The sequence below is a fragment of the Plecotus auritus genome (assembly GCF_963455305.1).
Source record: "Plecotus auritus genome assembly, chromosome: 3".
In the NCBI taxonomy this organism is placed as follows: Eukaryota; Metazoa; Chordata; class Mammalia; order Chiroptera; family Vespertilionidae; genus Plecotus; species Plecotus auritus.
In genome coordinates this window covers 119,920,649-119,948,367 of record NC_137772.1, presented here as the reverse complement: position 1 = coordinate 119,948,367, position 27,719 = coordinate 119,920,649, and the positions used below count along the sequence as shown (strand labels likewise).

Genomic DNA, 27,719 nt, shown 5'->3' with positions numbered 1-27,719 from the left:
AATTAAAAACAGCATGATATTGGCAGAAAAACAGATCAATGAACAGAATTGAGAGCCCAGATATAAAATCACATGTATATGGGCAGTTAATTTTCGATAAAGGAGACAGAAACATACAATGGAGTAAAGAAAGTCTCTTCAATAAATGGTGTTGGGAAAATTGTAAAGTCACATGCAAAATAATGAAACTAGATTATTTTGTCCCCATGTACAAAAATTAATTCAAAATCCATCAAAGACCTAAATGTAAGATCTGAAACAATAAATTACATAGAAGAAAACATAGGTACTAAACTTATGGACCATGGTCGTAGAGAACATTTTGTGAACTTGACCCCAAAGCAAGGAAAGAAAAGGTAAAAATAAATGAATGGGACTATCCTATCTAATAAAAGAGTAATATCCTATCTAATAAAAGGGTAATTGCAAATTGACCATCACTCCAACACACAAGATGGCTGCCCCCATGTGGTCAAAGATGGCTGCCCCCATGTGGACACAAGATGGCCACCACAAGATGGCCAGCAAGGGAGGGCAGTTGGGAGGGACCAGGCTGGCAGAGGAGGAAAGTTGGGGGTGACCGGGCCTGCGGGGGAGGGAAGTTGGGGGCGACCGGACCTGTAGGGAAGGGCAGTTAGGGGGGACCCGGGCCTGCAGGGGAAAGCAGTTGCGGGGGACCAGCCTGCAAGGAAGGGCAGTTGGGGGGGACCCAGGCCTGCAGGGGAGAGCAGTTGGGGCAATCAAGCCTGCAGGTGAGAGCAGTTAGGGGTGACTAGGCCAGCAGAGGAGGGCAGTTGGGGGTGACCAGGCCTGCAGGGGAGAGCAGTTGGGGGGGACCAGGCTTGTAGGGGAGAGCAGTTGGGGGGGACCAGGCCTGCAGGGGAGGGCAGTTAGGGGCAATGAGGCTGGCAGGGGAGGGCAGTTAGGGGTGACCAGGTCAGCAGGGGAGGGCAGTTGGGGGGGACCAGGCCTGCAGGGGAGGGCAGTTGGGGGGGACCAGGCCGGCAGGGGAGGGCAGTTAGGGGTGACCAGGCTGGCAGGGGAGGGCAGTTAGGGGCAATCAGGCTGGCAGGGGAGCAGTTAGGCATCAATCAGGCTGGCAGGGGAGCGGTTAGGCATCAATCAGGCTGGCAGGCAGAAGCGGTTAGGGGCAACCAGGAAGGCAGGTAGGCGAGCAGTTGGGAGCCAGCAGTCCTGGATTGTGAGAGGGATGTCCGACTGCCTGTTTAGACCCGATCTTACCAGATGGGCAGTCGGACATCCCTTGAGGGGTCCCAGATTGGAGAGGATGCAGGCTGGGCTGAGGGACACCCCCCCCCCATGCACGAATTTCATGCACCGGGCCTCTAGTATAAAACTAAAAGCTTCTGCACAGCAAAATAAACTGACAACAAAACAAAGAGGCAGCTGACAGAATGGAAGATGATATTTGAAAACAAAAGCTCTGATAAAGGTTTAATATCCAGAATATGTAAAAAACTCATAAAATTCAACACCAAAGAATCCAATTAAAAGATGGGCAGAGGACCTGAACAGACACCTCTCCCAAGAAGACATGCAGATGGCCAACAGATATATGAAAAGATGTTCAACCTCACTAGTAATTAGGGAAATGCAAATCACAACTACAATGAGATACCATTCACACCTGTTAGAATGGCTATTATCAACAAGAAAAGTAATAGCAAGTGTTGGAGAGGTGGTGGAGAATGTAGACTGCTGGTGGGAATGTAGACTGGTACAGCCACTATGGAAAACAGTGTGGCAATTCCTCAAAAAATTAAGAACAAAATTACGATATGACCCAGCAATCCCTCTCCTGGGTATATACCCAAAAAACTTGAAAACATGTATTCGCAAAGATATATGCACCTTTATGTTCATTGCAGTATTATTCACGTTGGCTAAGACATGGAGACAACCAAAGTGTCCTTCAATAGAGTACTGGGTAAAGAAGATGTGGTACATATATTACTCAGCCATAAGAGAGAATGAAATACTGCCATTTGCAACAACATGGATGGACCTTGAGAATATTATGCTAAGTGACATTAGTCAGAAAAAAAACTAAGAACTATATGATTTTATTCACATGTGGGATACAAAACTGAAACTTGTGGAAACAAACAGCAGTGTGGTGATTGTCAGAGGGAAAGGGGTGAGGGGATTTGAAGTGAAAAAGCCCTAATATATGGTGACAGAAGATTATTTGACTTTGGGTGGTGGGCACATAGTGCAATGTACAGAACTTGTATAATAGAAGTGTACACTGGAAACCTATCTCATCTTATTAACCAATGTCACCCCAATAAATTTACATTTTAAAATCAATTAAAAATTTAAAAATAATATGTTTATAATAGCTAACTTAATATCCTTGTTTACTACCTTTATTATATTTTAACTAGTAGCCCTGCACACGAATCTATGCACCAGTAGCTCATTGCCACCCTCCAGTAGCTCTCTGCCCAGTGCCCCACCCTCCTGTAGCTCCCCCAGCATCCTCCTCATAGCTTGCTGCCCTGCCCCCTCCTGTAGCTCTCTGCCCTCCCTCATAGCTCGCTGCCCCACCCTCCTGCTGATCCGTGATCCAGTAGTTATGCAGTCAGTCGTTACGCTTCACGGTGTAATGACCATTTGCATATTACATCTTTTTTATATAGGATTTCTAGTTTTGTTTTTATTGATTGATTTTGCTCCTCATTATGGGTCATCTTTCCACTTCTCCGACTGCCTGGTAATTTTTAAATGGATAATAAACATGTGAATTTTACACTGTTGAAGTACTGAAAAAATAGTAAAGTCCCTTTACATTGTTTTAGGCTTGGTTATGGTACATAGTTCAGTTATTTTGAAATAATTTTATTCTTTTGAGTCTTAAGGTGGGATGAGAATAGCTTTAGTCTAGATCAGCCGTGGGCAAACTACGGCCCGTGGGCCAGATCTGGCCCGTTAGGCTGTTCTATCCGGCCCGCGGAGCTGAAAGAACGGAGGGTTCTCTTGCTCTCCCCTCTGCTCCTTCACCAGCAGCAGTGTTAACATGGCAACGTTGGGAAACACGGCCGCAGCTTCTTCTTCTGAGTGGGTGGATTTATATCCGCCCATTCAGTAGAAGGAACAACCTCTCAATCTTCCAGAGGCTCCTTGTAATGCCCTTGGACGCGTCCCCCGACATCACCCTGGGAATGCGTAGACACGTTATTGTGGTGATGTAGGGAGACACGCCCCTGGAGAGCACAGTATCAGAGCATTAGCTAAAAAGGAGACCAACAACACTGTTCCCACTGAAGCTGATGTTTTAAAGACCAAAAACCTTTCAACCCAGTCTACATTGCCATCTACATCTACGTCCCGGGCATAATTTGGAAGTTGCACTAAAGAAAATGTTTAATTTACTGTTTACACATTTTGTTCTTTTCTATTTGTTTTAGTTTTAAATTATTTTATTATATTTAAGTTTAATTTGAAAGGCTTTTGTACCTTTCCTTTGTTAGGCAATTTTATTTTGCCTTTGCCATCTTCAATATAAGGTATGTTATTGTGCTATGATTCCTCCATTGTTTGAAGTTTCAAATTATAATAATTAGTGTTTACATTCTTCTTGTAAAATGTTTGAAATGAATAAAACTATTGAAATAAAAAAAAAAGACCGTACCCTTTTATTTTGAATTTATATTAGTTCACACAAACACTCCATCCATGCTTTTGTTCCGGCCCTCCGGTCCAGTTTAAGAACCCATTGTGGCCCTCGAGTCAAAAAGTTTGCCCACCCCTGGTCTAGATCCTCTGGTAAAGCACTTCAACTAGGGCAATAGTCTTCTGAGAGCTCTGTATGGAAATCTTTCCACATAGGCTGTGGGATTGCAAGCTATTTCTGACCCTGTGTGAGCTTCATAATGATCACTCCACCTGCTTCTCCTTTCTTATGGTTTTCTCTAGCCTCGATTTTTACTTCCCACATATCCTAATTAGGCCTCAGCCAAGGACTAGAAAGGAACCCTCCACAGGTCCCATTCTATGCCAGTGCTTTACCTCTTAACCTTAGCCACTTTGGTCTCCCTGATCCCCACTCACTCTGTCCCCCCTCACTCAGAGGCACTACCAGGTTGTTTTCGGGTCTATTATCCTTGGGCTATTGGCTGGGGACTCTTCCCAGGTAGTGAGCTAACAATATAGGACTCAACTTCATTTGTTTTCATCTCTAAGGGATCACTGTTCTGCTCTATCCGAAAGCCACCGGTTCATATATTTTGTCCAATCAAATTATATATACTAGTATATAGTATATATATTGTTGTTTAAGGTTGGAGAATACATCCAATTCCTAACTGCATGCTGTTACTCCTTCATGGTCAGTAGCAGAGTTTCCTTCTCTATTTAAAACTAGAGGGCCCAGTGCACGAAATTCGTGCATGGGGGGGGGGTGTCCCCTCAGCCCAGCCTGCACCCTCTACAATCTGGGACCCCTCGACATCCCTCTCACTATCTTGGACCACTGGCTCCTAATCGCTCACTTGCCTGCCTGCCTGGTCACCCCTAACTGCCCCCTGCTGCCGACCAGGTCGCCCCCAATTGCCCCCTCCCTGCCGGCCTGGTTGCCCCTAACTGCCCCCCCCCCCCCCGCCGGCTTGATCGCCCCCAACTGCCCCCCTGCCGTACCATCTCACACCTGTCAGAATGGCTATCATCAACAAATCAATAAACAACAGTGTTGGTGAGGATGTGGAGAAAAAGGAACCCTCATGCACTGCTGGTGGGAATGCAGATTGGTGCAGCCACTGTGGAGAACAGTATGGAGTTTCCTCAAAAATCTAAAAATAGAACTCCCATTTGACCCAGTGATCCCACTTCTAGGAATATATTCCAAGAAGCTAGAAACATGATTAATCAGAAAGGGTATATGCACCCCTGTGTTCATAGCAGCACAATTTAACATAGCTAAGATTTGGAAACAGCCTAAATGCCCATCAGCAGATGAGTGGATTAAAAAAGTGTGGTACATCTACTCAATGGAATACTATGCTGCGCTAAAAAAGAAGGAATTCTTACCATTTGCAACAATAGGGATGGAACTGGAGAGCATTATGCTAAGCGAAATATAAATATCAGAGAAAGATAAATATCACATGATCTCACTCATCTACGGGAAATAATGAACAACATAAATTGATGAACAAAAACAGATCCAGAGACAGGGAAGCATCCACCTGATCGTCAAACCTCAGAGGGAAGGTAGGGGAGGGTGGGGGTAAGGAGGGGAGATCAACCAAAGGACTTGTATGCATGCATATAAGCCTAACCAATGGACACAGACAACAGGGAGGTGAGGGCATAAGTAGGGGTGGTTTGGGAAGGTAATGGGGGGATAAAGACAAATATGTAATACCTTAATTAATAAAGAAATTAAAAAAATAATTTGCATTTCTCTTAGCCACAATGAGGCTGAGCATCTTCTCCTGTTTAAGAATCGCATTATTTTCTTATTCATGATCAAACCCTTTGCCTGTTTTTCGCTGGAATGACTAATTTTGTTCTTAATTCATAGTTCTTTATATATTAAGGAAATCAATCTGTCTTTGGTGAAAATATTTTTTTTTCTCAGTTTATCACTGTCTTAGGATTTTTTCTATCATATGCCTAAATTGCTTTCACTTTTTGGAAACACCATTCAAAAACTCCCTCCATGTTAACTTTTCAGTACCATGTTGGTTTATTTACCCACTGCCCTTCTCCCTCCCCCATCTCATACAAGGAAACATTTGTGGTTTTGTTGATGTTGTGTTTTATTTACCATCTTAAAACATAGTAAACATTAGTAAAATGTATAGTACCAGGTGGGTACTAAACTTATCAGGTGATCACTTCGTAAGTTATGTAAATGTCTAATCACTATGTTGTACTCATGAAACTAACATAATATTGTATGTAAACTGTAATTGATAAAAATATTTTTAAAAGTTATACTAAACATGACTTTATGAGCAAAGCAAGTGACATCTAATGTGTTTTTATGTCCTTAACTGACATCATAACCTTAAAATGGATCCAAGAAAATGAATGTTGCCTATATTGTATTTTCCAAAAATTCCTCTCCTCACAAATTTTGTCCCTTAGATTCTAAATTCCTAAAATTTGGCAATTTTATTTCGCTAACCTAGATACCTGAAAGCACTGTCTTGTTTCTTTGCTTTTGAATATGCCTTACAATTTTTAGTTAAGTCACATTTGTCAATTTCTAGTATATCTCTGGCTGTAAAGCCACGGTATAAAGCACTATAAACTTTAAGACACATTGGTGGTGAATTTAGATTATTAGGTAAGACTTTATCACTACTTTCAGGCAAACTTACTATATTAATGAGAGTAAATGACTATAGCTTTCTGTGTGACAGTTTATTTGTCTATGAATGAAGCAGAACCATACTTGTTCCCTTTTTTGTACTTTATAGCTACATTTATATATGGTGACTTCCTCCGTTATTAATAGCATTTTTATAAATGTACAAATGTTTGTATATATATTCTGCATACACAAGTAATAAAGTTACTATTTTAGCAAAGGGCTCCCCTCACCACCATAAAAATATGGAAACATAATACCAATCTATGTGGTAATTAATACTTACCTGTTGTATACTGGCGTTGGGGTGCTCTTCCTGCCAACTCATGTACGGCAGAAAATCTACATCTTCTTTGGCAATAAGTTCCAAAATATTTGGAGTATTAGGAAAAGGTGACTCATTACCATCCTATATTGAATCACAATTAGATAAAACAAAACAGCTATTATCAAATGAAATGATTATTATACATCCTAAAGACCTGAGAATGTTTGGTTTGGAATATGTATGGTTGTCAGATTGGATCCTGTGTCCTGGGCCAAAAGTGAGAGAGAAAGAGGCAGAGAAGACAGACGTCCTTAGTTGAGTGGCTTTCCTCTTTTTTCTTTTTTTTAAATTTTCACCCAAGGATATTTTTCCATGGATTGTTATTTTTTATTTTTTTAGAGAGAGTGGAAGGGAGGGGGAGAGACACAGAGAGAGAAACATCAATGTGAGAGAAACACATCGATTAGTTGCTGGGGATTAAGCCCGTAACCGAGGTATTTGCCCTTGACCAGGCCGATACTCTATCCACTGAGCCAAACTGGCCAGGGTGAGTGGCTTTCCTCTTTACTAAACCCTTCCTAGGCTCAGGTGCTGAACTAAGTGCCTTATATTTATGGAGGAGAAAGGGCTTTTCAGAGAGAGGGTAGGGGAAGCCCAGGCCTTTTCTATTTTTTGAAGATCTTAGCTTAATAAAAGATGAGAAATGCCAAAAAAGTAACAAAATTGTAGTAAATCTTAAAAGTACACATGTAACTAATTAATAATTATATCATCTATAATAATAAAAGTGTAATATGCTAATTAGACCAGACAGCTGAATGACTGACTGGACGTCCTCCTGGATGAAGCCGGGGCTGTGAGGGCCAAGGCAAGCTGGCATGGCTGTCAGGGCCGAGCCCCTTGCATGAATTTTGTGCATTGGGCCTCTAGTTACAAATAATAAAATATGCATCTCATTTAGAGAGGTCACCATGAGTCCTCACACTGAGGTCCTGGCTTGATGACCCTCCACCTCTCTTCTCCCTGTCTGTCACAGGCCCAGGACATGGATATTTTCAGTGACAGACTAAGAGTAATTTTGTTAATATGTAAACACAAAGAAAATAACCATGAGTTAACAACAATACGTACCCTTTTCTCAATTGCCACAAAGCTTGTAAACTCTGTTATGAGAGAGTTTTCTTTACTGAGTTGAATAATGAGAGATTTTAAGATTTGCTTCTTCATCTATGATAGAATAAAAGAAATGCAAACATGTCCTGTTTTATTTTTCATTAAATGAGTATTAATTAATCTAAAAGACTTTTTCTATAAAAAGCAAATCATCCCCTAACTAGAATTTCAAACTAAATATTGAGTCAATAGCCCTATCTAAATATCTCAAGTTGGTGACTAAATGTTCTCTACTGGACTGAGCAGCCAAGTCATAGAAGGAATAATTCTATTTATAGAGCCCTTTGTAGATTACAAAGAACTCTCACTCTGGAGTGTGCTGAGCTTCTGAAATCTTTTACAGACTGTCTGTGCCTCCTGTTTTCTACATAAGACTCTCCAGCGTGGACTGGTAGGGTGACTTGCTCAGGACTGTCTGTGGCAGAGCTGGTCAGTGACCCCAGAGGTAAGAGGGATGTAAGCAAAACAAAACTCAAGGCTGCTAATGGAAGGGCAGTAAAGGAGAGCATTGAAGGCACAGGCCACTTATCACAAGCTATAACTGCTTGCAAGGAAATCTGGGCCCTGTGTGGCATACTGGTACTTTCTTTTGGGGATGGCACTGAGCCCTAACGCTCTTAACCTCATTTAAGACCAGAGCTTGGAGGGACCAGCAGGGCCGTGATGGTTGGCTGGCTGAGAGGGATCCCCAGCCAGGGGCCTCATCAGCTCAGCCAAGAGGGAGCAAGGTGGCTTTTTCTCTGCTGTGTGTCCTTAGGCAGGTCACCCACCCATCCTGCACCTGGTTCTTCACCAGGAAGAGGGGAATACGACCATTACACTTGAGAGCTCCATTGATAGACACCCTTTAAGCCCTCTTCCGGCCTCTCTGATAGGTACAATTACCACAGAGTTCTCAGGAAGTTACAGAGCACCCTGCACCCCAGACCTGACAATATATGCCCCCAATACTGTATGCACCTCCATTCAGCTAGCCTCACTCTCCATGTCCATGGATAAGTCAATTTCTAAAGAGCCAGCCATGAACAAAACATAATGGTTTTTGCTATGAAAAGAGCAAACCTCATGATTCGTTTCATTTTCGTGGAGAATGCCATCTTCATAATCTCTAATCAGAGCTCGTGCTGTCAGCTTGTGAATCATCTGTTTAACCAGCAAAGGAAAAATAATTCAAATGTCATATGTATTTTTTAAATCCTCACTCTAAGGATATGTTCACCAACTTGGGAGAAAGAGAGAGAAAGAGGGTGAGTGGCATCGATGTAAGAGAGAAACATCGATTGGTTTCCTCCCGGACACATCCCAACCAGGGATGGAACCCAGAACCGAGGAATGTGCCCTGACCCAGAATTGAACCGCACGCAACCTTTTTGGTGTACGGAATAACACTCTAACTAACCAAACAATGAGCACCTGGCCATGGCTCATTTGCCTTTAATCCAAAGGTAGAAAAAACAAACATAGCCTCAATAAATATGTTTTATTTTAGACTACTACTGTTATTTACTATTTTAAAATAACATAGGTAGTCCAGTGGTACTTAACTTTTATTGAGTCATGGACATCTATGAGAAGCTCCCTAAAAATTTTTCATGCATAAAATACCAAATTTAATTAGTTATTCATGTCCATATGGACACATCTAAAATCAAGAACCCCAGATGAAGAACTGCTACTGACAGGAGGTGTCCTCTTGGTACTGAAATGTCAACATAGAAAAACAGCAACAACAAAGGAAACACATTGAACATTCTATATGAAAATGTAAAATTATTATTAGCTTTCAAGCACTGGGTCCACAGTTTAAGTTTGGAATCTTACAGTTCCAGTTGTCTTCTGTAGTTCAGTAGTTGATACTATTGCAGAAAATTCTTTCTCTTGAATTAATGCACATAGAGTTGCCTGAAACAGAAAAAGAAAATTCCTTATTAGCTTTTTTGGGGTTTTGTTTTGTTAATCCTCACCGGGGATATTTTTTCCATAGATTTTTAGAGAGAGTGGAAGGGAGGGAGAGAGAGAGAAACATGGATGTGAGAGACATGTGGATTGGTTGCCTCCCACATGTGCCCCAACCAGGGCCAAGGATTGAGCCTGCAACCCAGGTACGTGCCCCTGACTGAAATCAACCCAAGACCCTTCAGTCTGCAGGCCGATACTCTAACCACTGAGAAAACTGGCTAGGGCTCTACTCCACAGTATTTTGGTCAGTGATTTCCTCTCTCCTTTCAAGGGAAATTAAAAGGCTCTCCAGGGCCCTGGTTAACCACCTGTTGTAGTCCCGGAAAGAGAAAATTTGTCAGCATATTTTGATTTAGGGAAGAAAGAGAGGGGTAAAAACAGAAAAATTATTAGCAAAATACATTGCTCTTCCCACAGTAAAACAAATTGTGTAACTCTTTACCTGAGTACAATGAGGAATAAAGCTATAGACCAAGAGCCGGTCATTGTGGAACAAGGCTTGCACCTGGGCCGGGCCCTGCAGAGGCTCAGGTGCATCAGGACTGAGCTGCTGCCACTTCACGGAGATTGAGTGGCAGCTTGGGGATCGTGACCGAGTCATCTGGTCTTCTATCTATTTGTAAATGAAGAATTATTTCTCTTTCAATGCTGTATCCAGAAAATAGTTCCTGAATACTTAAACTTTACATTCTATCCTTTGAGACTTATAGCTCTTCCCTCCTCCTTCCTGCTGGAGGATACTTTCCAAAAAGATTTTTAAGTAGAATTTTTAATAACAGCACTAACACATAATTTAAATCTACATAACAGCCTAAAATTATTGCATTAGTTAATTAGTTAATTACTAATATATAGCTCCGGCATAGATTCCAGTTACAAAAATTAATCCTACAAAGACTTGGGCAGACAATTTTCCAAAGAAGAGACATGAATGGCTAATAAGCACATGAAAAGGTGTTCAACATCATGAGTCATTAGGAAAATGCATGTCAAAACCCCAGTGAGATACAACTGCACACCCATTAGCATGGTTAATATAAAAACAAAAAATGGAAAAAAAGGATTGACCAGAATGTAGAAAAATTGGAACCCTGGTACATTGCTGGGGATGTAAAATGGTATAGCCACTGTGTGAAAATGGTGTGGCAATTCCTAAAAAAACTTAATATAAAATTACCATATGATTCAGCAATTCGACTTCTGGGTATATACCTCAAATATTTGAAATCAAGATGTCAAACCATACTGGTATACTAATACTCATAGCAGCATGGTTCATAATAGCCAAAGGTGAAAATAACCCAAATGTCTACTGACAAATGGATAAACAAAATGTGGTAGATATAGACAATGAATATTATTCAGCCATTAAAAAGGAAGAAAATTCTGACACATCCTAGAACATGGATGAATCTTGAGGACATTATGCCCAATGAAATAAGCCAGGCATGAAAGGGCAAATACAGTATGATCCCAATTATATGAGGTATCTAATGTAGTCAACTTTGTAGAGACTGATAGTACAGGGGTGGCTGCCAGGGGCTGGGGAGGAAGAATCAGAAGTTATTATTTTTTGTTTGTTTGTTTTTTAATGTTTTTATTGATTTGAGAGATAGAGGAAGGAAGAGGTATAGAGAGATAGAAACATCGATTAGTTGCCTCCTACACACCCACCATTGGGGATTGAGCCTGCAACCCAGGCATGTGCCCTGAACGGGAAACCAACTGGTGACCTTTTGATTCATGGATCAATGCTCAATCACTGAGCCACAACGACCGGGTGCAGTTGTTTTGTGGGAACAGAGTTCTGTTTGAGAAGATGAAAAAGTTCTGGAGATGGATAGTGGTGATGGTTGAATAACATTGTGAATATACTTAACGTCACTGAACTGTACACTTAAATATGGTTAAAATGGTAAATTTTATGTATCTTTTACCACAATAAAAATTAATTTTAGGCACTCTCCCTGCCGGGAGCATGCCCACACCTCTCCCCTCTGTTCCACTTCTTTCTCCCCCCAAGGCAAGTTTCCTTTACTCTTTCTCCTAAGCTCCGTGGGCTCTTCTTTTGCCACTGTGGCTTGTTTCCTGAGCCCAGTTTTTCTGCCACTCACTTCTACCTCTGAGACTTTCTAAATAAACATTATCTTATAGTTTAAAATTTTTTTAATTTTATCAAAACATGTTTAATACTTCACTTTTAAAAATTAATCTATGACACTTTATAGAGCAGAAATCAAACTATTAGCTAGGGGAATGACCCCATTTTGCTCCCACTATTCTCCTGCCAGGTGGAAGATCAGTGGTCACCAAGGGTGGGGTGCACACCTCAATGTCTTTGCCTCTTTCCAGCTCCCATTTCCATTAATGAAAACACAGTTTACTGTCAATAGATCTGTGCAAAGATAACATTCCCACAAGTAAACATAAGACTAGAAATAAGATGTTTGAGAAACGTACCTGTTTTTTCCAACTATGTTTGGATTTTGAGTTAAAATATTCAAACAGTCCAGCACCACACTGGGACAGAGTCCTTAAGATATGACGATTTGCTGTAGAACTGATCACATTTCACAGGTATTATTTTAAAAGAAAATTTGGAAACATTTTAGAAGTCCATGTAGTTAAAAAGGTTGACACAGTTCAAAACTCAAAAGAAGACATTACATGCAGAATAATTTACTCTTCTTTAGCTAAGGTTCAGGAGATAAAATAGATGGCAGACAGTATGAAATATCACAAGATTTGGGAAACTTAAGCTCCCACACATCAGAGGGCTTATTTCTCTCTCACAACAGAATGAAAGCAGAAATTCTTAACTTTGATTTACCGAAGGAGGGAGCAGATGATTTTGAAAACCCCCCAAAAGGTACCAGAATAATGACAAAGATCAACCTACCTTCAAGGACTGTCAAAACTACCTGAATTGGTTCCAAAGGCCAAGAACTGGCAAAAGTGTTAATAAAGTCTACATCTTGAAATCTGATCCACATCTAGATAGCAAAAGCTATAAAGAAGTGACTCTCTCTCTAGCCGAAACTGGTTTGGCTCAGTGGATGGAGCGTCGGTCTGTGGACTGAAGGGTCCCAGGTTCAATTCCAGTCAAGGACATGTACCTTGGTTGCGGGCACATCCCCAGTGGGAGGTGTGCAGGAGGCAGCTGATCGATGTTTCTCTCTCATCGGTGTTTCTAACTCTCTATCCCTCTCCCTTCCTCTCTGTAAAAAAATCAATAAAATATATTATAAAAAAAAAAAAAGTGACTCTCATTCTAGCAAAGATAATCTGACATTTACATGACAACGTCCTATTAAATTTCTCTCGATAATAATTCTACACCTATGAAGAATGATTTTCTTATAGTTTCCTCCTGAAATATTAAATGATCAATAACTTTTCAGAAAAAGAGCTTAAGAAAGTTATGTCTGAAACATGTTTTAGTCTATGATAATGATCAGATTTGTCTTCAGCCATCAAAATTAAATGGTGGTGCCCTAACCGGTTTGGCTCAGTGGATAGAGCGTCGGCCTGCGGACTGAGGGGTCCCGGGTTCGATTCCGGTCAAGGGCATGTACCTGGGTTGCGGGCACATCCCCAGTGGGGGGCGTGCAGGAGGCAGCTGATCGATGTCTCTCTCTCATCGATGTTTCTGACTCTCTATCCCTCTCTCTTCCTCTCTGTAAAAAATCAATAAAATAAAAAAAATAAAATAAAATAAAAAAAAATTAAATGGTGGTGATTACAACACTGATTAGAAAATCCCTCAGCTGGAGTTTATCTGTATTTTATAAATTCCATCAGTTAATGAGGCTACTTGGAACCTTTCCTGTGGATGGACTCTGAGACAACTTGTTACTATGGCAGGTGGGAGGGTCTCTACGCCTGGAGAACTCACAGCATCTTGCTGGAGTTTTTGAACACAAGTGAGTATGTATAAAATGAGGAGAAACATTTAGAAAGATCCTAAAAACTGGATAGAAAGTCAGTAACAATTCCTGCTCCCTCAGGTTGGGTCATGTCAACCAGCACAAAGTCATCCCCTCACAACCCCTTTCTTTCATTCCTGGCACTTAGCACCCCATCTCCCCTTGAGGTTCTGGATTGCTGTCTGTCTGTATGTATCCCACACACAGTACTGCAGCCTGAGCTGAGCAGGGTCTGTCCCATGACAGACCCTCAGCAAAGACACCGTGCTTTCTGTACTGAGGTGTCTGAACCCAACCACAGCACAGGGGGCCCAACACACAGTATGGGGAGCAGGCAGGTATTGCTGGGACCAGGAAGATGAAATATGGTGCTGACTAAGGCAGGAAGAAGACACCTCCCTGTGGCAGGCTTATAGCTGGCCACCCAGTGTCCACAGGTGCAAGTTATTCAGGTAAAGTCCTGTTAGGAACAATTCCTAGAGGAGTTCGTTATGGGTTGCACACATTTCCTAGTTGGAATGTGATGCCGTGTTAGGCCTCAGATGACAGAGAACAGGACTAGGAGCTGGGACCGAGGAAGGGCAGAGAGAAGAGCCCTCTGTGCAGGCAAGAAGGGCCATCCAGGGGCATCGAGGGCCCCAGATCACTGCAGAAGCTCAGGGGCCTAGGACAGCACAGTGTGGGGAAGGGTAGACTTGGTGACCGCTTGCCAGGATGGTGACTATAGGGGGAGAGCACAGGGAGGTGCAGGACAGGCATGTTTCGTGCAAAGACCAGTCCAGCCCCTTTAGTTTGGTGTTTTCCTTGTATTTACACCATATACCCAGTTCAACCAGGAAAGCTAACTGTAATTGAGAGGGGGTTAATTCCAACAATCAGGTTTAGCCTCCCCAAAGATAGATTCTCTGTACATCTCAGGGTTTGACAATGCAAACCTCACAGAAAGCTCACCAGTGAGGTGTCGTGAGGAGCAGAGCAGGTAGGTGGGGCCTCTGAGGCAGCAGACGCCCTCAACCCCCATCAGAAACTGCCATGGGCTTCTCAATAAGTTGGAAATTTGGATTTTTATGCAAAATAACACTAACATTGATTTGGAGCTTGCCATGGGCCAGTCCAGTCTAAGTGCTTTCTATACGTGAGTTCATTTACCTTAATCATAAAGAAAAAAAAAGTGGTGTTTGCATCAACACCTTAATTGTATAGAGATTAAGCAAGTTGTACAAGGTCACAGTTAATAAGAAGCTGGCTTGGGGGTGAGACCCAGGCAGTCTGGCTCACAGCCCAGAGCTCCACATCTGTACCCTAAACACCTTCTATACACAAGTGTCAACGTCACACCTGCCAAGAACCCTGTGCGGGACAACAAGATGCCTGCTTGCAGGCTGCCTCTCACTGTGGCCTTCACAGTGACAACCTCCCACTCACCCGACACCGCAGGAGAACAGCCGGGTGTGCTGCACATGCCTCTTCACAAGCTGCAGAGTCAGGCTCTCCTCCTGGAGGTGACCATCAGAAATGAGGAGGATGTTCCGTATCCCTCGAGAAGGGGGCAGTAAACTTAAATATCGGAGTGTTTTCCAGAAGTCAGTGTTTCCCATGGTAGGCAAGGCAGACTGCAAGAAATGAGAAAAATTATTTACCCCTTTTTGGGGATATTCACTATTTACTCTAGTCATTTACTGAACAAGTCTTTCAATAAGAGTTTAGAAGTATCGTCAGTGAAAAGGTATTTTTCCCTAATTACACATTTATAGAACAACTACATTTACAACCTTTGAGTTTATTTCATGTTACAAAGTAACTACAATATTATTAATTGGCACTTATCTGCTTTTTTAATGGTTTTCAAAGAAATATTACATCGAACACCCCTGGGCCTGTCATCCTAGACTGAAGTGGTGACTGGTTATTCTGAGCTTGCTCCACTTAAAACAAAGAAAAAAAGGGACAGAAGAAAACACTGCAAAACTGTTAATGCTGGTTGTACCTGGGTGGTGGGGCTATGGGTGATTTTTTTCCTTTTTACTCTTTTTAATTTCCAAATTTTCTTCAATGAGTTCATATTGATTTTATCAGTCAAATAAAAGAGCCCACCAACATACAAAATGGAAGGACTGGGGTTGTTCTGACAGTGATCTCCAGGGCAATACCACTAGAACTGGATAGAAACAGGCTCAGGAGACAAAGGAAAGTGCCTTTACTCACCATAATGAACTCAGCTGGCATATTATTGCTTGTGATGTACTTCGGAAATGAAAATAACTCCTTGTAACCTGTATAATAAGATTGGTGTGAGGTGCTACCATTAAATATTCACTTTATTGACCACCAACAAACAATAATATTTGATAATTTTTAACATATAAAAACTCACTACAATATTTCTTTAAATAATAAAATTCTAGTGCAAACTATGCACTTTACTGTGCAAAAGGTTCTGAGTCAAATTATCTGTGTTGACTCTGTCTTGTAGCAGATTGCTTATGTAAAGTCTGATGCAGGTATCATTATAGCACAGGCAGCTTGGCCACCAGAGGTACATATTCTCTTTCCATGACCTATGCCTCCAGCAGTAGCAAATTCTGACTCCTTCATGTAGCAGGGGCTGGGCCTTCTGCTACATGACAGAGAAGAACCAATAGGACATGATATCCTCTCACTCCACTCTGTGGTCCTTCTCTCATCTCTAAAGTGTCTTCTTCTAGTAGTTAAGAAGGCCCTGACCCCTCACCTCCAGATGGCATTACTTGTCTTCTAATAGGCTGATCTGCTGCTTGCTGAGATTATTCCTTATACATTTTCTACTACTGTGCTAATTTCAAATGTTCTGTCCATATCCTTGGGACCCTCATACTCATGACAACAAGGGTGTTGTGTTTGGTTTAGCTGATAATGACTGTTATGTTTATACTAGAGGCCCAGTGCACAAAATTTGTGCACGGAGGGGGATGGTTCCCTCAGCCCAGCCTGCAATGGTTCCCTCAGCCCAGCCTGCACCCTCTCCAATCGGGGACCTCTTGGGGGATGCCCAGCAGTCGGACATCCCTCTCGCAATCTGGGACTGCTGGCTCCTAACCGCTCACCTGCCTGCCTGCCTGATCACCCTTAACTGCCTCTGCCTGCCTGCCTGATTGCCCCCAACTGCCCTCCCTTGCAGGCCTAGTCCCTCCCAACTGCCCTTCCCTGCCGCCCATCTTGTGGTGGCCATCTTTGACCACATGGGGGCAGCTATCTTGTGTGTTGGAGTGATGGTCAATTTGCATATTACCTCTTTATTATATAGGATAGCACTTGAATGAGGCCCTGTTTCAAATCCTTTACATACATTAGTTTACTCCTTATAAAAACACTGTGAGGTAGAGACTATTACCTTCAGAATACAGATGAGGAAACAGAGGCATGAAAAGTTTAAGTAACTTGCCCAAGGTGACACCTAGAGCTAGTAAGTGGCAGAGCTGGGACATGAACCCAGGGACCAGGATCAGAGTTCCTGAACACTATGTTATGCTATGTGAGAACCCGCCAAAGGTGAAGTCAGGGATGCTGACAGATGTTGTCTCTACCCATGAATATGCTGATATTAAGGAGGAAGCATACTATGGACTTCAGTCAAAGAGCACTCACCTGAGCCAAACTTGACAACATTTATCTTCTGTTTCTCATCCACCAAGGACAGTGCATATAAGGCAATTTGCTTGGCTTGCAAGAATGTCACACCCTCCATGGAATTGGAGCAGTCAAGACAAATAATCACTTCATTCCCCTCAGCTATGTCAGGGTGGGTGATGCCAAGATCTGGATGGAAAACAAGCATGCAGGCCTAAAAGGAGAAAAAGGTGCTGGATTGACACTTCTTATAACTTAAACTGGTCTGGCTTTTCAAATTGGGAAGCACTTATGTGTCAAAAGACCACAAAATTTTGATCCAAAAACCCACCCACACAATCTCTCTAAACAATGGGCATGTGATTGGGATAGAGTAACAGAGGGTAAAGAATGGCCCCCTTATAAACCAGTGAAGACCCCCTGGGCTAAGGCATAGTGCTTCTCCCTAGATCTCTGACTCTAGTGGGAAGGTGCCACTTGTCATGGGAACAGCTGGTACAAAAATCTTACGAGCCTCATAGGGCGAGACATAAACACACTAATGTAGACATGTGTGTGTTTTTAATTTAAAACCCATGTACAAAAACCCATGTTTACAGAAAAGATGAATTAAATTGTGCTTATTCCTGTGACTAAAGGGGTTATTGGTTTACCATGCTCAAATGTGGCATTTGGAAGAGAATTTAGTTTATATGCTACCAATATTTCAGGCACCTCTCTAAGGTACAAAGCAAGATATATAGAGAGCTAGGGTTTGTAGAATTTGGCATAAACATGTGTCATTTTTATTGGAAAAGTTCTCATAAAATTTGAAAACTTTTTAGCCAGGTAAGATAATACTATACCGCCAAAACCGGTTTGGCTCAGTGGATAGAGCGTCAGCCTGCGGACTGAAAGGTCCCAGGTTCGATTCCGGTCAAGGGCATGTAACTTGGTTGCGGGCACATCCCCAGTGGGAGGTGTGCAAGAGGCAACTGATCGATGTTTCTCTCTCATCGATGTTTCTGACTATCTATGCCTCTTCCTTCCTCTCTGTAAAAAATCAATAAAAATATATTAAAAAAAAAAAAGATAATACTATACAAATAAAAAGAGTAAGATTTATTCAACAATATGAGTTCAAATAAAAAAGTAGAATCTGAGAACTGGAGTTTCCAATATACAGTCAGTCCATAAACCCCTGAGAGGTAAAAAATAAATATATAATTAATATCTAGAAATTTATATGGTATGAACACTGACTGCAGAATGAATAAATAATATGTGTTTTCTCACATATATATATACTGTACTATTCTAAAAGGAATATAGATACTATTGTGATTACTAAAATATACATAATTATCTTTTATTTTATTAATCAACCAATACTTAAAGTACAACCACTATCATGTAAATTTCAATTTTTAAAAATTTTCCCTTAGCCCTGGCCGGGTTGCTCAGTTGGTTAAAGTGTCGTCCCAATAAGCCAAGGTTGCAGGTTCCATTCCCGGTCAGGCAGGGCACATACAAGAATCAACCAATGAATATAAATAAGTGGAACAACAAATCGATGTTTCTCTCTCTCTTTCTCTCTCTCTTTCCCACCTCTCTCCCTCTCTCAAATCAATTTTAAAAATTAAAATAAATTTCTCTTAGCTTTATTGAGATACAATTGATATATATAATACTGTGCAAAATGAAGATGTATAATGTGATGATGATTATATATATATATATATATATATATATATATATATATATATATAGTGAAATGATCACCAAAATAAGGTAAGTTAGCATATCCATTACCTCATATAACTATATATATATTTTTTGTAGTGAAAACATTTAAGATCTATTCTCTTGGCAACTTTCAAGTATATAATTGAAAGTTGCCAAGTCATCGTGCTGTATATAAGATGCCCAGAACTTATTCATCTTATAACTAGAAGTTAGTACCGTTGGACTAACATTTCCCCATTTCTACCCCAAGCAACCACCATTCAACTGTTTCTATGAGCTCAACTTTTTTCAATTCCCTATATAAGTGAGATCATACAGTATTTGTCTTTCTCTATGTGACTTATTTCATTTAGCATAATAAATGCAGGATTTCCTTCTCTTTTATGGCTGAATAATTTCTAACTATCTCACTTTTTCTTTATCCATTCATCAGTCGAAGGACACTTAAATTGTTTTCATGTCTTGATTATTATGAATAATGTTGCAATGAATATTGAGATGCAGATATCTCCTCGAGATAGTGATTTTATTTTCTTTGGATATATGTCCCAAAGTATGATTGCTTCATACAGTAGTGCTATTTTTAAATTTTTTAGGAGCCTCCCAACTGTTTTCCACAGTGGCTACACCAATTTGCTTTCCCACCAATAATGCACAAGAATTCCCTTTTCTTCCACTTGTCTTTCCAACACTTGTCTTTTGTCTCTTTGCTGATAGCCATTCAAACAGGTGTGAGGTGGTATCTCTTTGTGGTTTTGATTTGCATTTCCCTGTTGCATGGTGATGTTGTGCATTTTTTTTTCCATGTACCTATTAGCCATCTGTATATCCTCTTTGGGAAAATGTCTATTCAAGTACTTTGCCTATTTTTAAATCAGATTATTAGTGTTTTTGCTGTTGAGTTGTATGAGTTTCTTACATATTTTAGATATTAACCCCTCATAAGATATATAGAGAGTGAAACCACGGTTCTTGAACTTAATTCATTCTGGAAAGCTGTTCAAGAAGAAGATTTGTCCAAAAACCAAATCATTTTTCCCCAGTAGAAATAATGTAAATGGAATTAATCTGTTCCGGGACCCACAAGTGATTCTTTGTTTTAATCTTTCTTGTTTTTTTCACACATCACTGCTTCTGAAATGCTGTCACAAACTAACTGCTTTTCATTTATCCAAATCAACAACCGTTTTTCTACCTCTTCAATTGCTTGTGATTGTTGTTTTGTGAGCACTTTCACACCCTTAGCTACATTAGCACACTTGATGGCCTCTTCCTGTTTTAAAATTGTGCTAATGATTTCACCAGCAACAAAATCATTTTCTGCTTTGTTTATTGCCTGAGAGATACTTTTTTGCCCTGAGGTATCAGCATGAAAGGGTTGTCAGGTCCAAAACTGAAGTTTTGGTCAACAACTGAGACATTTTTTCCATGAAACCCAATTGTTTGAGATGGGAGACATTGGAGAACTGAGGGTTGACTGTAGTTTGCAAATATTTTATCCCATTGCATAGGCTGCCTCTTCATTTTGTTGATGGTTTCCTTTGTTGTGCAGGAGAAACTTTTTTTGTAATTCCACTTGTTTATTTTTGCTTTTGTTGCTTGGGTTTTTGGTGTCATCCAAAAACTCATTAGTAAGACTGATAGATCCTCCCTTCTCCCAACTGATGGACAGAGTATGACGTAAACTGCACCTGTGGCCTGGACATTCCTGAGCACCTAACCAGGCACCTTATATGGACTGTACATTGAACCACCAATCAGCACCTGCCAAATACCCTAAGCCCCTGATTCCTAAGTACCTAAGTGCCTAATCACGTGCCTTATATGAAACCACCAATCAGCGCGTGCCAAGTACCCTAAGCCCCATCCCTTCCCATTCCTCCCCTAAAAAGGCGTGTTCACTCCTGCATGTGTGCTCTCTTCCTTTGCAAGGCAGCCTGGCAGGGTCCTTCTCCTCTAATAAAGCCTGTAGTCCTGGTTTTCGGCCCTCTGTCTCATCTTTCAAAGACCAACGTCAAGGAGCTTCTCCCTATGTTTCCTTCTAGAAGTTACACAGTTTTAGAACTTATATTTAAGGCTTCAATCCATTTTGAGTTACTTCTATGAGTGGTGTGACAGGGGTCCAATTTCAAAAGATATGTAGATATCTAGTTTTCCTAAAAACCATTTATTGAAAAGACTATCATTTCTTCATTGAGTATTCTTGACTCCCTTGTCAAATATTCATTGACCGTATATGCATGGGTTTACTTCTGGGCTCTCAATTCTGTTCCAATAGTCTATGTGTCTTTATAATTATTGTAGCTTTGTGAAATCAGAAAGTGTGATGGTTCCAGCTGTGCTCTTCTTTCTCACGATTTCTCTGGCTATTCATGGCATTTTGTGGTTCCATCATGGGATATCTTTTCATTTATCTGTGTCTTCTTCAATTTCTTTTATCAATGTCTATAGTTCTTAGTGTACAGATCTTCCATCTCCTTGGTTAAATTTATTTCTAAGTATTTTATTGTTTTTGATGCTACTGTAAATAGATTGTTTTATTTCTTTTTTATTTTTTAAATTTTATTTTATTGTTTAAAGTATTACACATAGTAGTACATATATCTCCTTTTTTTTCCATTTGACCTTCCCCCAGCCTCCCCTAACCCCTGTTGCATGCCCTCATCCCACCCCCTCAGTGTCTTGTATCCATTGGTTGTGCATACAAGTCCTTCAGTTGATCTCTTTCCCCCCCTCCCCAACACTCCCCAGCCTTCCTGCTGTAATTTGACAGTCTGTTTGTTTTATTTCTTTTTCAGAAAGTTCAACGTTGCCCTAACTGTTTGGTTCAGTGGATAGAGCGTTGGCCTGTGGACTCAAGGGTCCCAGGTTCGATTCCGGCCAAGGGCATGTACCTTGGTTGCGGGCACATACCCAGTAGGGAGTGTGCAGGAGGCAGCTGATCGATGTTTCTAGCTCTCTATCCCTCTCCCTTCCTCTCTGTAAAATATCAATAAAATATATTTTTTAAAAATATATTTTATTGATATTTTACAGAGAGGAAGGGAGAGGGATAGAGAGCTAGAAACATCGATGAGAGAGAGACATCGATCAGCTGCCTCCTGCACACCCCCCACTGGGGATGTGCCCGCAACCAAGGTACATGCTCTTGACTGGAATCGAACCTGGGACCCCTCAGTCCGCAGGCCGACGCTCTATCCACTGAGCCAAACGGGTTTCGGCAATAAAATATATTTTTAAAAAAAGTAAGTTCAGCCGAAACCGGTTTGGCTCAATGGATAGAGCGTCAGCCTGCGGACTGAAAGGTCCCGGGTTCGATTCCGGTCAAGGGCATGTACCTTGGTTGCGGGCACGTCCCCAGTAGGGGGTGTGCAGGAGGCAGCTGATCGATGTTTCTCTCTCATCGATGTTTCTAACTCTCTATCCCTCTCCCTTCCTCTCTGTAAAAAATCAATAAAATATGTTTGTTTGTTTTTTTAAAAAAGTAAGTTCAATGTTAGTATACAGAAATATGACTGATTTTTATATGTTAACTGAGTGTGGCGGGCCTTATCTCCAGGGGGTCCCTTAGTGCTTAGAGCCAGTTCATTGGCCACATCAGGGTCCACAGCTGGGACCAAATCTTATATGCCTATTACCTGATGCACAGATGGATCTGACTTCCCCTGAGTCCCATGGCATAGGGTGCTGATGACAGGCCCAAGCCAAACCAGGCCATAGCTAGTTTCTCAGGGACATGAAGCTTCTTCTATTTCATCAACTGGGACCATGGTCAGTGAGTCAGCTACCTGGGTGGGGCCGCCTGGGTGCAAAATGACTCTCCTCAGGTCTTGGACTGCACTGGGATTTCACAATCTCCTACCTGGATCTCAAACCTTTTACACAGGCAGGATGAATGGATAGATAGATGCCAATTTATTTTTCGTGGGGAAATATATGCAAGGGACATTTTATTCAACCATCTTGCTGATGTCTCTTTCAAATTTTATTTTAATAAGAAGAGATTCTTTGTCTCAGCCATACAAAATGATCGTATGGACATAAATAATTTTGTATCTGTTTTTATAGTATCAATGTTTAAAAGCTATAAAAACTATACAGGCAAATCAGTGTAATATGTGAAGGCAGATTTTCCTTTTCGGGGGGATTAAGGTAAAAATTACAATCTTTACAAGGAACTAAGCCACATCTGAGGTCGAAACCTGTCTGTCATGCTTGATATCATCAGTATTTTTAGTTGCAGAATCTTGGGGTGGGGAGAGCTCATTTAATAATGCTAGTTTTAAAAACTAGCAATAATTTACAAGTTTAAATAATTTATTCCGAAATATTTTTCAATAATTTGCTAGTTTTAAGTAAAAAGGACAATACCTCGCTTTCTTTTTCTGGATGTTTTTCAACCCACATTCTTGGGAGATATGCATCAGACAAACCGATGTGGAGAGAAAATCCACTGCTGTCTAAGGAGCTCCTGTCCACAGTGCTAACAACAGCTTTGCAGTCTGTAACCTACAAACAAACAGCCATGACAACAAAGTAAGTAATGGAATAATACTATAATATCAATATGCACTTACCTGTCAGGTAGCAAAGCCTTGCATAAGTTATATAACTCCACTAAGAATCAACAATGTAGTAATAAATTCTAAAATTATGAACTGTAAGTTTTAGAAGTGTGACCATTATCTTATCACTTATCCTCCTGATATTCTAAGGTTTATATAGTCAAATTTAGGTAAGTTTGAAACAGTCTCAAACCCTGGGTCCAAAGATGATAGATTTGTGAATTCAGTTAGACTTCTCTGGAGATAACAGAAAGTATATCAGATGGTCATAACTTAGAATAGCAAAATGGAAAATTCAACAGAAATCTTAGAATTATATCTTCTTTTAAAAATATATTTTTATAAATATAAAATCCCTTTAAACTTTTAAAAATATTTTTTATTTATTGATTTGAGAGAGGGAAAGGGGGGCAGAGAGAGAGAGAGGGAGAGAGAAATATCTACAGTATTTCTTGTTCCACTTATTTATGCATTCATTAATTGCTTCTTGTATGTGCCTTGAATGGAGATCAAACCCACAACCTTAGCATATCAGGATGATGCTCTAACCAACTGAGCTACCCATCCTGGGCCAATATAAAATTACTTTAAACTTTGGCCAGCGTGGCTTAGTTGGTTGGGTGTCATCCTGTGCACCAGGAGGTTGTAGGCTTGATTCCTGGTCAAGGGCGCATGCCCAGTTTTCAGACTCGATCCATGGTAGGGAGTGTGCAGGAGGCAATCAATTGATGTTGTACTTTCACATCAATGTTTCTCTTTCTCTTTCCTTTCCTCTCTCCCTAAACATCAATAAACAATTTTTTAAAAAATATATTTTATTGATTTTCTACAGAGAGGAAGGGAGAGGGATAGAGAGTCAGAAACATTGATGAGAGAGAAACATCGATCAGCTGCCTCTTGCACACTCCCTACTGGGTATGTGCCTGCAACCAAGGTACATGCCCTTGACTGGAATCGAACCTGGGACCCTTGAGTCCGTAGGCCAACGCTCTATCCACTGAGCCAAACCGGTCAGGGCTCAATAAACAATTTAAAAAAACACTTTAAAAATGTAGATGTTAGGATTTAAAGTCATAAAGGCAATGTGGTAACTTATAAAATGGTAACTTATAAAATGGTCACAGAGTCTTTCCATTCTGGTGTGCTTGCCCCTTTGCAATGTGATTTGTAGCTCCTCCTGTCAGAAGGTGGCATCTCTTCCTCAGCCCTGGAGTCTAGAGTTTGCCATGTGACTTGCTTTGGCCAATGGGGTATCAGCAGACATGAGGCAGGGAGAGGCTTGAAAAGTGTTGTTTGTGCTATGGAGCCTGCCCTCTTTTGTTGCTGTGGTCTTAGGCTAGCAGGGTCACCTAAGACCATCGGAAAACACAGACATTTACATTACAATTCATAACAGTAGCAAAATTATAGTTATGAAGTAGCAACGAAAATAATTTTATGGTTGGGGGTCACCACAACATGAGGAACTGTATTAAAGGGTCACGGCATTAGGAAGGTTGAGAACCACTGCGCTATGTACTAAACTGTTGAACCTTCAGGCCCTCTCCCTACCCTAAGAAATCAAGTAGCTGGCACCAAGAAATAGCACCCTATTCTCTCACTAAAGAAAATTAGAGATTTATTACTCAGACTAATTCAACCAAATGGAATCCAGACTTGGGTATCCTAGACATAATGGAGCATAGGAATATAGGGCTGCAAATGGCACTGAACTGAGAGGCAGCATCCCAAAACATAGGACCCTTAGTTGCCCTCTCTGTCATACTTTATAAATATCCTAGAGGTGTTCTGAATAACCACAGAAATGGCTAAAACACCACCACAATACTCACCACTAAACAGCTGCCAGTGGCCTTTGATGCAGGCCTTTGGTACACTCACTCCACTCACCTCAGAGCATCTAACTGGCTTTCTCATGTCTAAATTAAAGATGAACACAGACAAGTCATCCAGACATTTGAGGAAAAGCCTCTAACCCAGGGGTGGGGAATGTCCAGCCTGTGGGCCGTATAAGGCCCTTGAAATTATTTGGTCTGGCCCTGCCAAAGTATTAGGGGTGAGTTAATGAAATGTTTGACCAAATATAGCAGGCTCATTTTTAAGTTGACAATTTTATACGGTCTGCAAATGATGTTATAAACATCCAAATGGCCCTTGGCAGGAAAAAGGTTCCCCACCCCTGCTCTAACCTGACATATGTAGACCAAACAAACAAAAAGCCAGAAGGAACTAAAAGAAAGGAGACACAACACAGAAAATAGAAGGGAAAAACGTTATAAATGCTTTCAGAGAGATGAGAGAGATGATAATGCATCTGTAAAACACAAAAAATTCTATAAAAGAGAAATAAATACAGAAGAGCTCCTACAAACAAAGATATATGAGAACTAAAATAAACATTTCAGTTGAATTTAGAATTTAGAAAAATCACCCAGAAAAAAACCAAAAAGACAATAAAATGGTCAATATGAGATAAAACATAAGAAAATAAGGGTCTCAATTCAGGGGACATCTGACTGAAAGGTATTGCAGAATGATGAAAGAGAGAGGACCAACTTACTTTTCAAAACTATAATAAAATTTTCCAGAACTCAAGTCCATGAGTTACACACAGTGAATGAATATCACATTATTGTGGAATTTCAGAATACCAGAGATAAAAAAAATCTGAAATTCTTGCAAAATTAAAAAAAAAAAAAAGCAAAACATAACAGACTACAGGCAAAGAATGGGAGATATAAATATCATTTAACTTTTCAAAAGTAACGTTAGAAGCTAGAAGACAATGTTTTCAATATCCTAAGAGAAGATGATTTTCAACCAGGATTAAGCACCTCACCAATAGCAGCACACGGAATAAGGATATCTTGCGACATTGCTGCCCATCCTTCTCTTTTTTAAAAAAAATATTTATTTTTATTGATGTCAGAGAGGAAGGGAGAAGGAGAGAAAGAAAAAAGCTGCTGCCCATCCTTCTTACTCAGGAAGGAAATGAGGTTGTGCTCTGCCAAATGGAGAGAACAAAACAAGAAAGAGGATAAAGATAAAACCCCTACAAAAACAAAGAGTCAAGGGAGGCTCTCTGATAACAGCTGTCCCACAGTAGCCAAGCTGGGTGGAGTGAAGAGAAGAGGCAGGACATCTGTTAGAGGGGACATAAATTAATGGATTCTCTGAAGCATTCAAGAGGAGTTTTAATCTATGTGTTAGCATATGTGAAGAATTGTCCTAGATGTCTAAGCAAATGAAAAACACAATTTTCCCCAGGAAACACTATATAAAGAGGTAAAAACAAAAGAATATACTTATAATCACAATACATTTCTTGGTTCAATAGTGAACATCATTTAACAGTCATAATAATGTAAACATTGATTTGATTTAACCAAAAATTGTAATATAACTTTTGGAATGAAGGGGAGAGAAACATTGGGGAGTGAGGGGAATGCAGAGGTAAGGGACTTAAATTTTCATATACCATAACAAGAAGTAAAAAAATGTTTTTCTGAAACAGATGAATCAAGAACAAGCAGCAAAAAAATTTTTATTTAAAACTTTGGAGGCCACCAGGAAAGAGCTAAAATATGAAAGTAGTTCACTGTCTTGGGACTGCTGCTGCTTGTAAGAAGCTGTCTTTAGTATTTCACTTTTTAGACCTTGTGCATGTCTTCTTTTATAACATAAAATTAATGTCAAAATAAGAGCTCTTAAGAAATAAAGCAAAGATTTACTAACCTTTTTTTTCAGTTCATGTGTATCACTAGAAATGAATTCAATCACATATGGCATCTCAATAGACATACTCAGAGAGAAGCTACCAAAAACAAAGAGAAAGTTGTCTTAGTCTAATAATATCTTAATGTTAAACAGCTACCTGTGTTTGTTTTACATAATTTTAAATGGAAATTTAAGCCATAAAAAAACTAATGCCCATTGTATGATTAATTGTCAGGTTTTATATTTTAGATACTAACCTTTGCTGTGTTCCTATTTCCTTTATACAAATCTTCTCTACTGTATCCTGTTAAAAAAACCACACACACATATGTATAAGTATCAAGTTTTACAGTAAGACTCAACTGAATGTAATGTCACCAAGGCCACAACCTATAGCAGCAATGAGACCTGGTCTCACTTTGCAATAGGGAGACATTGAC

The 27,719-nt window shown here is 40.4% G+C and overlaps 1 protein-coding gene across 7 annotated transcripts in view; it reads right to left on the bottom strand.

Annotated features, from left to right (window-relative positions):
• PARP4 (poly(ADP-ribose) polymerase family member 4) overlaps positions 1 to 27,719 on the bottom strand; it is a 165,351-nt gene that overhangs the window by 38,985 nt on the left and 98,647 nt on the right. For all 7 annotated transcript variants that reach the window (XM_080662135.1, XM_080662138.1, XM_080662139.1 and 4 more), the window contains 12 exons: positions 27,537 to 27,583; positions 27,298 to 27,376; positions 23,369 to 23,506; positions 17,291 to 17,486; positions 15,872 to 15,939; positions 15,092 to 15,279; positions 12,201 to 12,300; positions 10,183 to 10,353; positions 9,603 to 9,683; positions 8,844 to 8,924; positions 7,740 to 7,835; positions 6,627 to 6,749 (listed from right to left, as the gene is read on the bottom strand). In XM_080662135.1, coding sequence (XP_080518261.1) covers positions 6,627 to 6,749; positions 7,740 to 7,835; positions 8,844 to 8,924; positions 9,603 to 9,683; positions 10,183 to 10,353; positions 12,201 to 12,300; positions 15,092 to 15,279; positions 15,872 to 15,939; positions 17,291 to 17,486; positions 23,369 to 23,506; positions 27,298 to 27,376; positions 27,537 to 27,583 — 1,368 coding nt within the window. The remainder of the gene's footprint in view (positions 1 to 6,626; positions 6,750 to 7,739; positions 7,836 to 8,843; positions 8,925 to 9,602; positions 9,684 to 10,182; positions 10,354 to 12,200; positions 12,301 to 15,091; positions 15,280 to 15,871; positions 15,940 to 17,290; positions 17,487 to 23,368; positions 23,507 to 27,297; positions 27,377 to 27,536; positions 27,584 to 27,719) is intronic.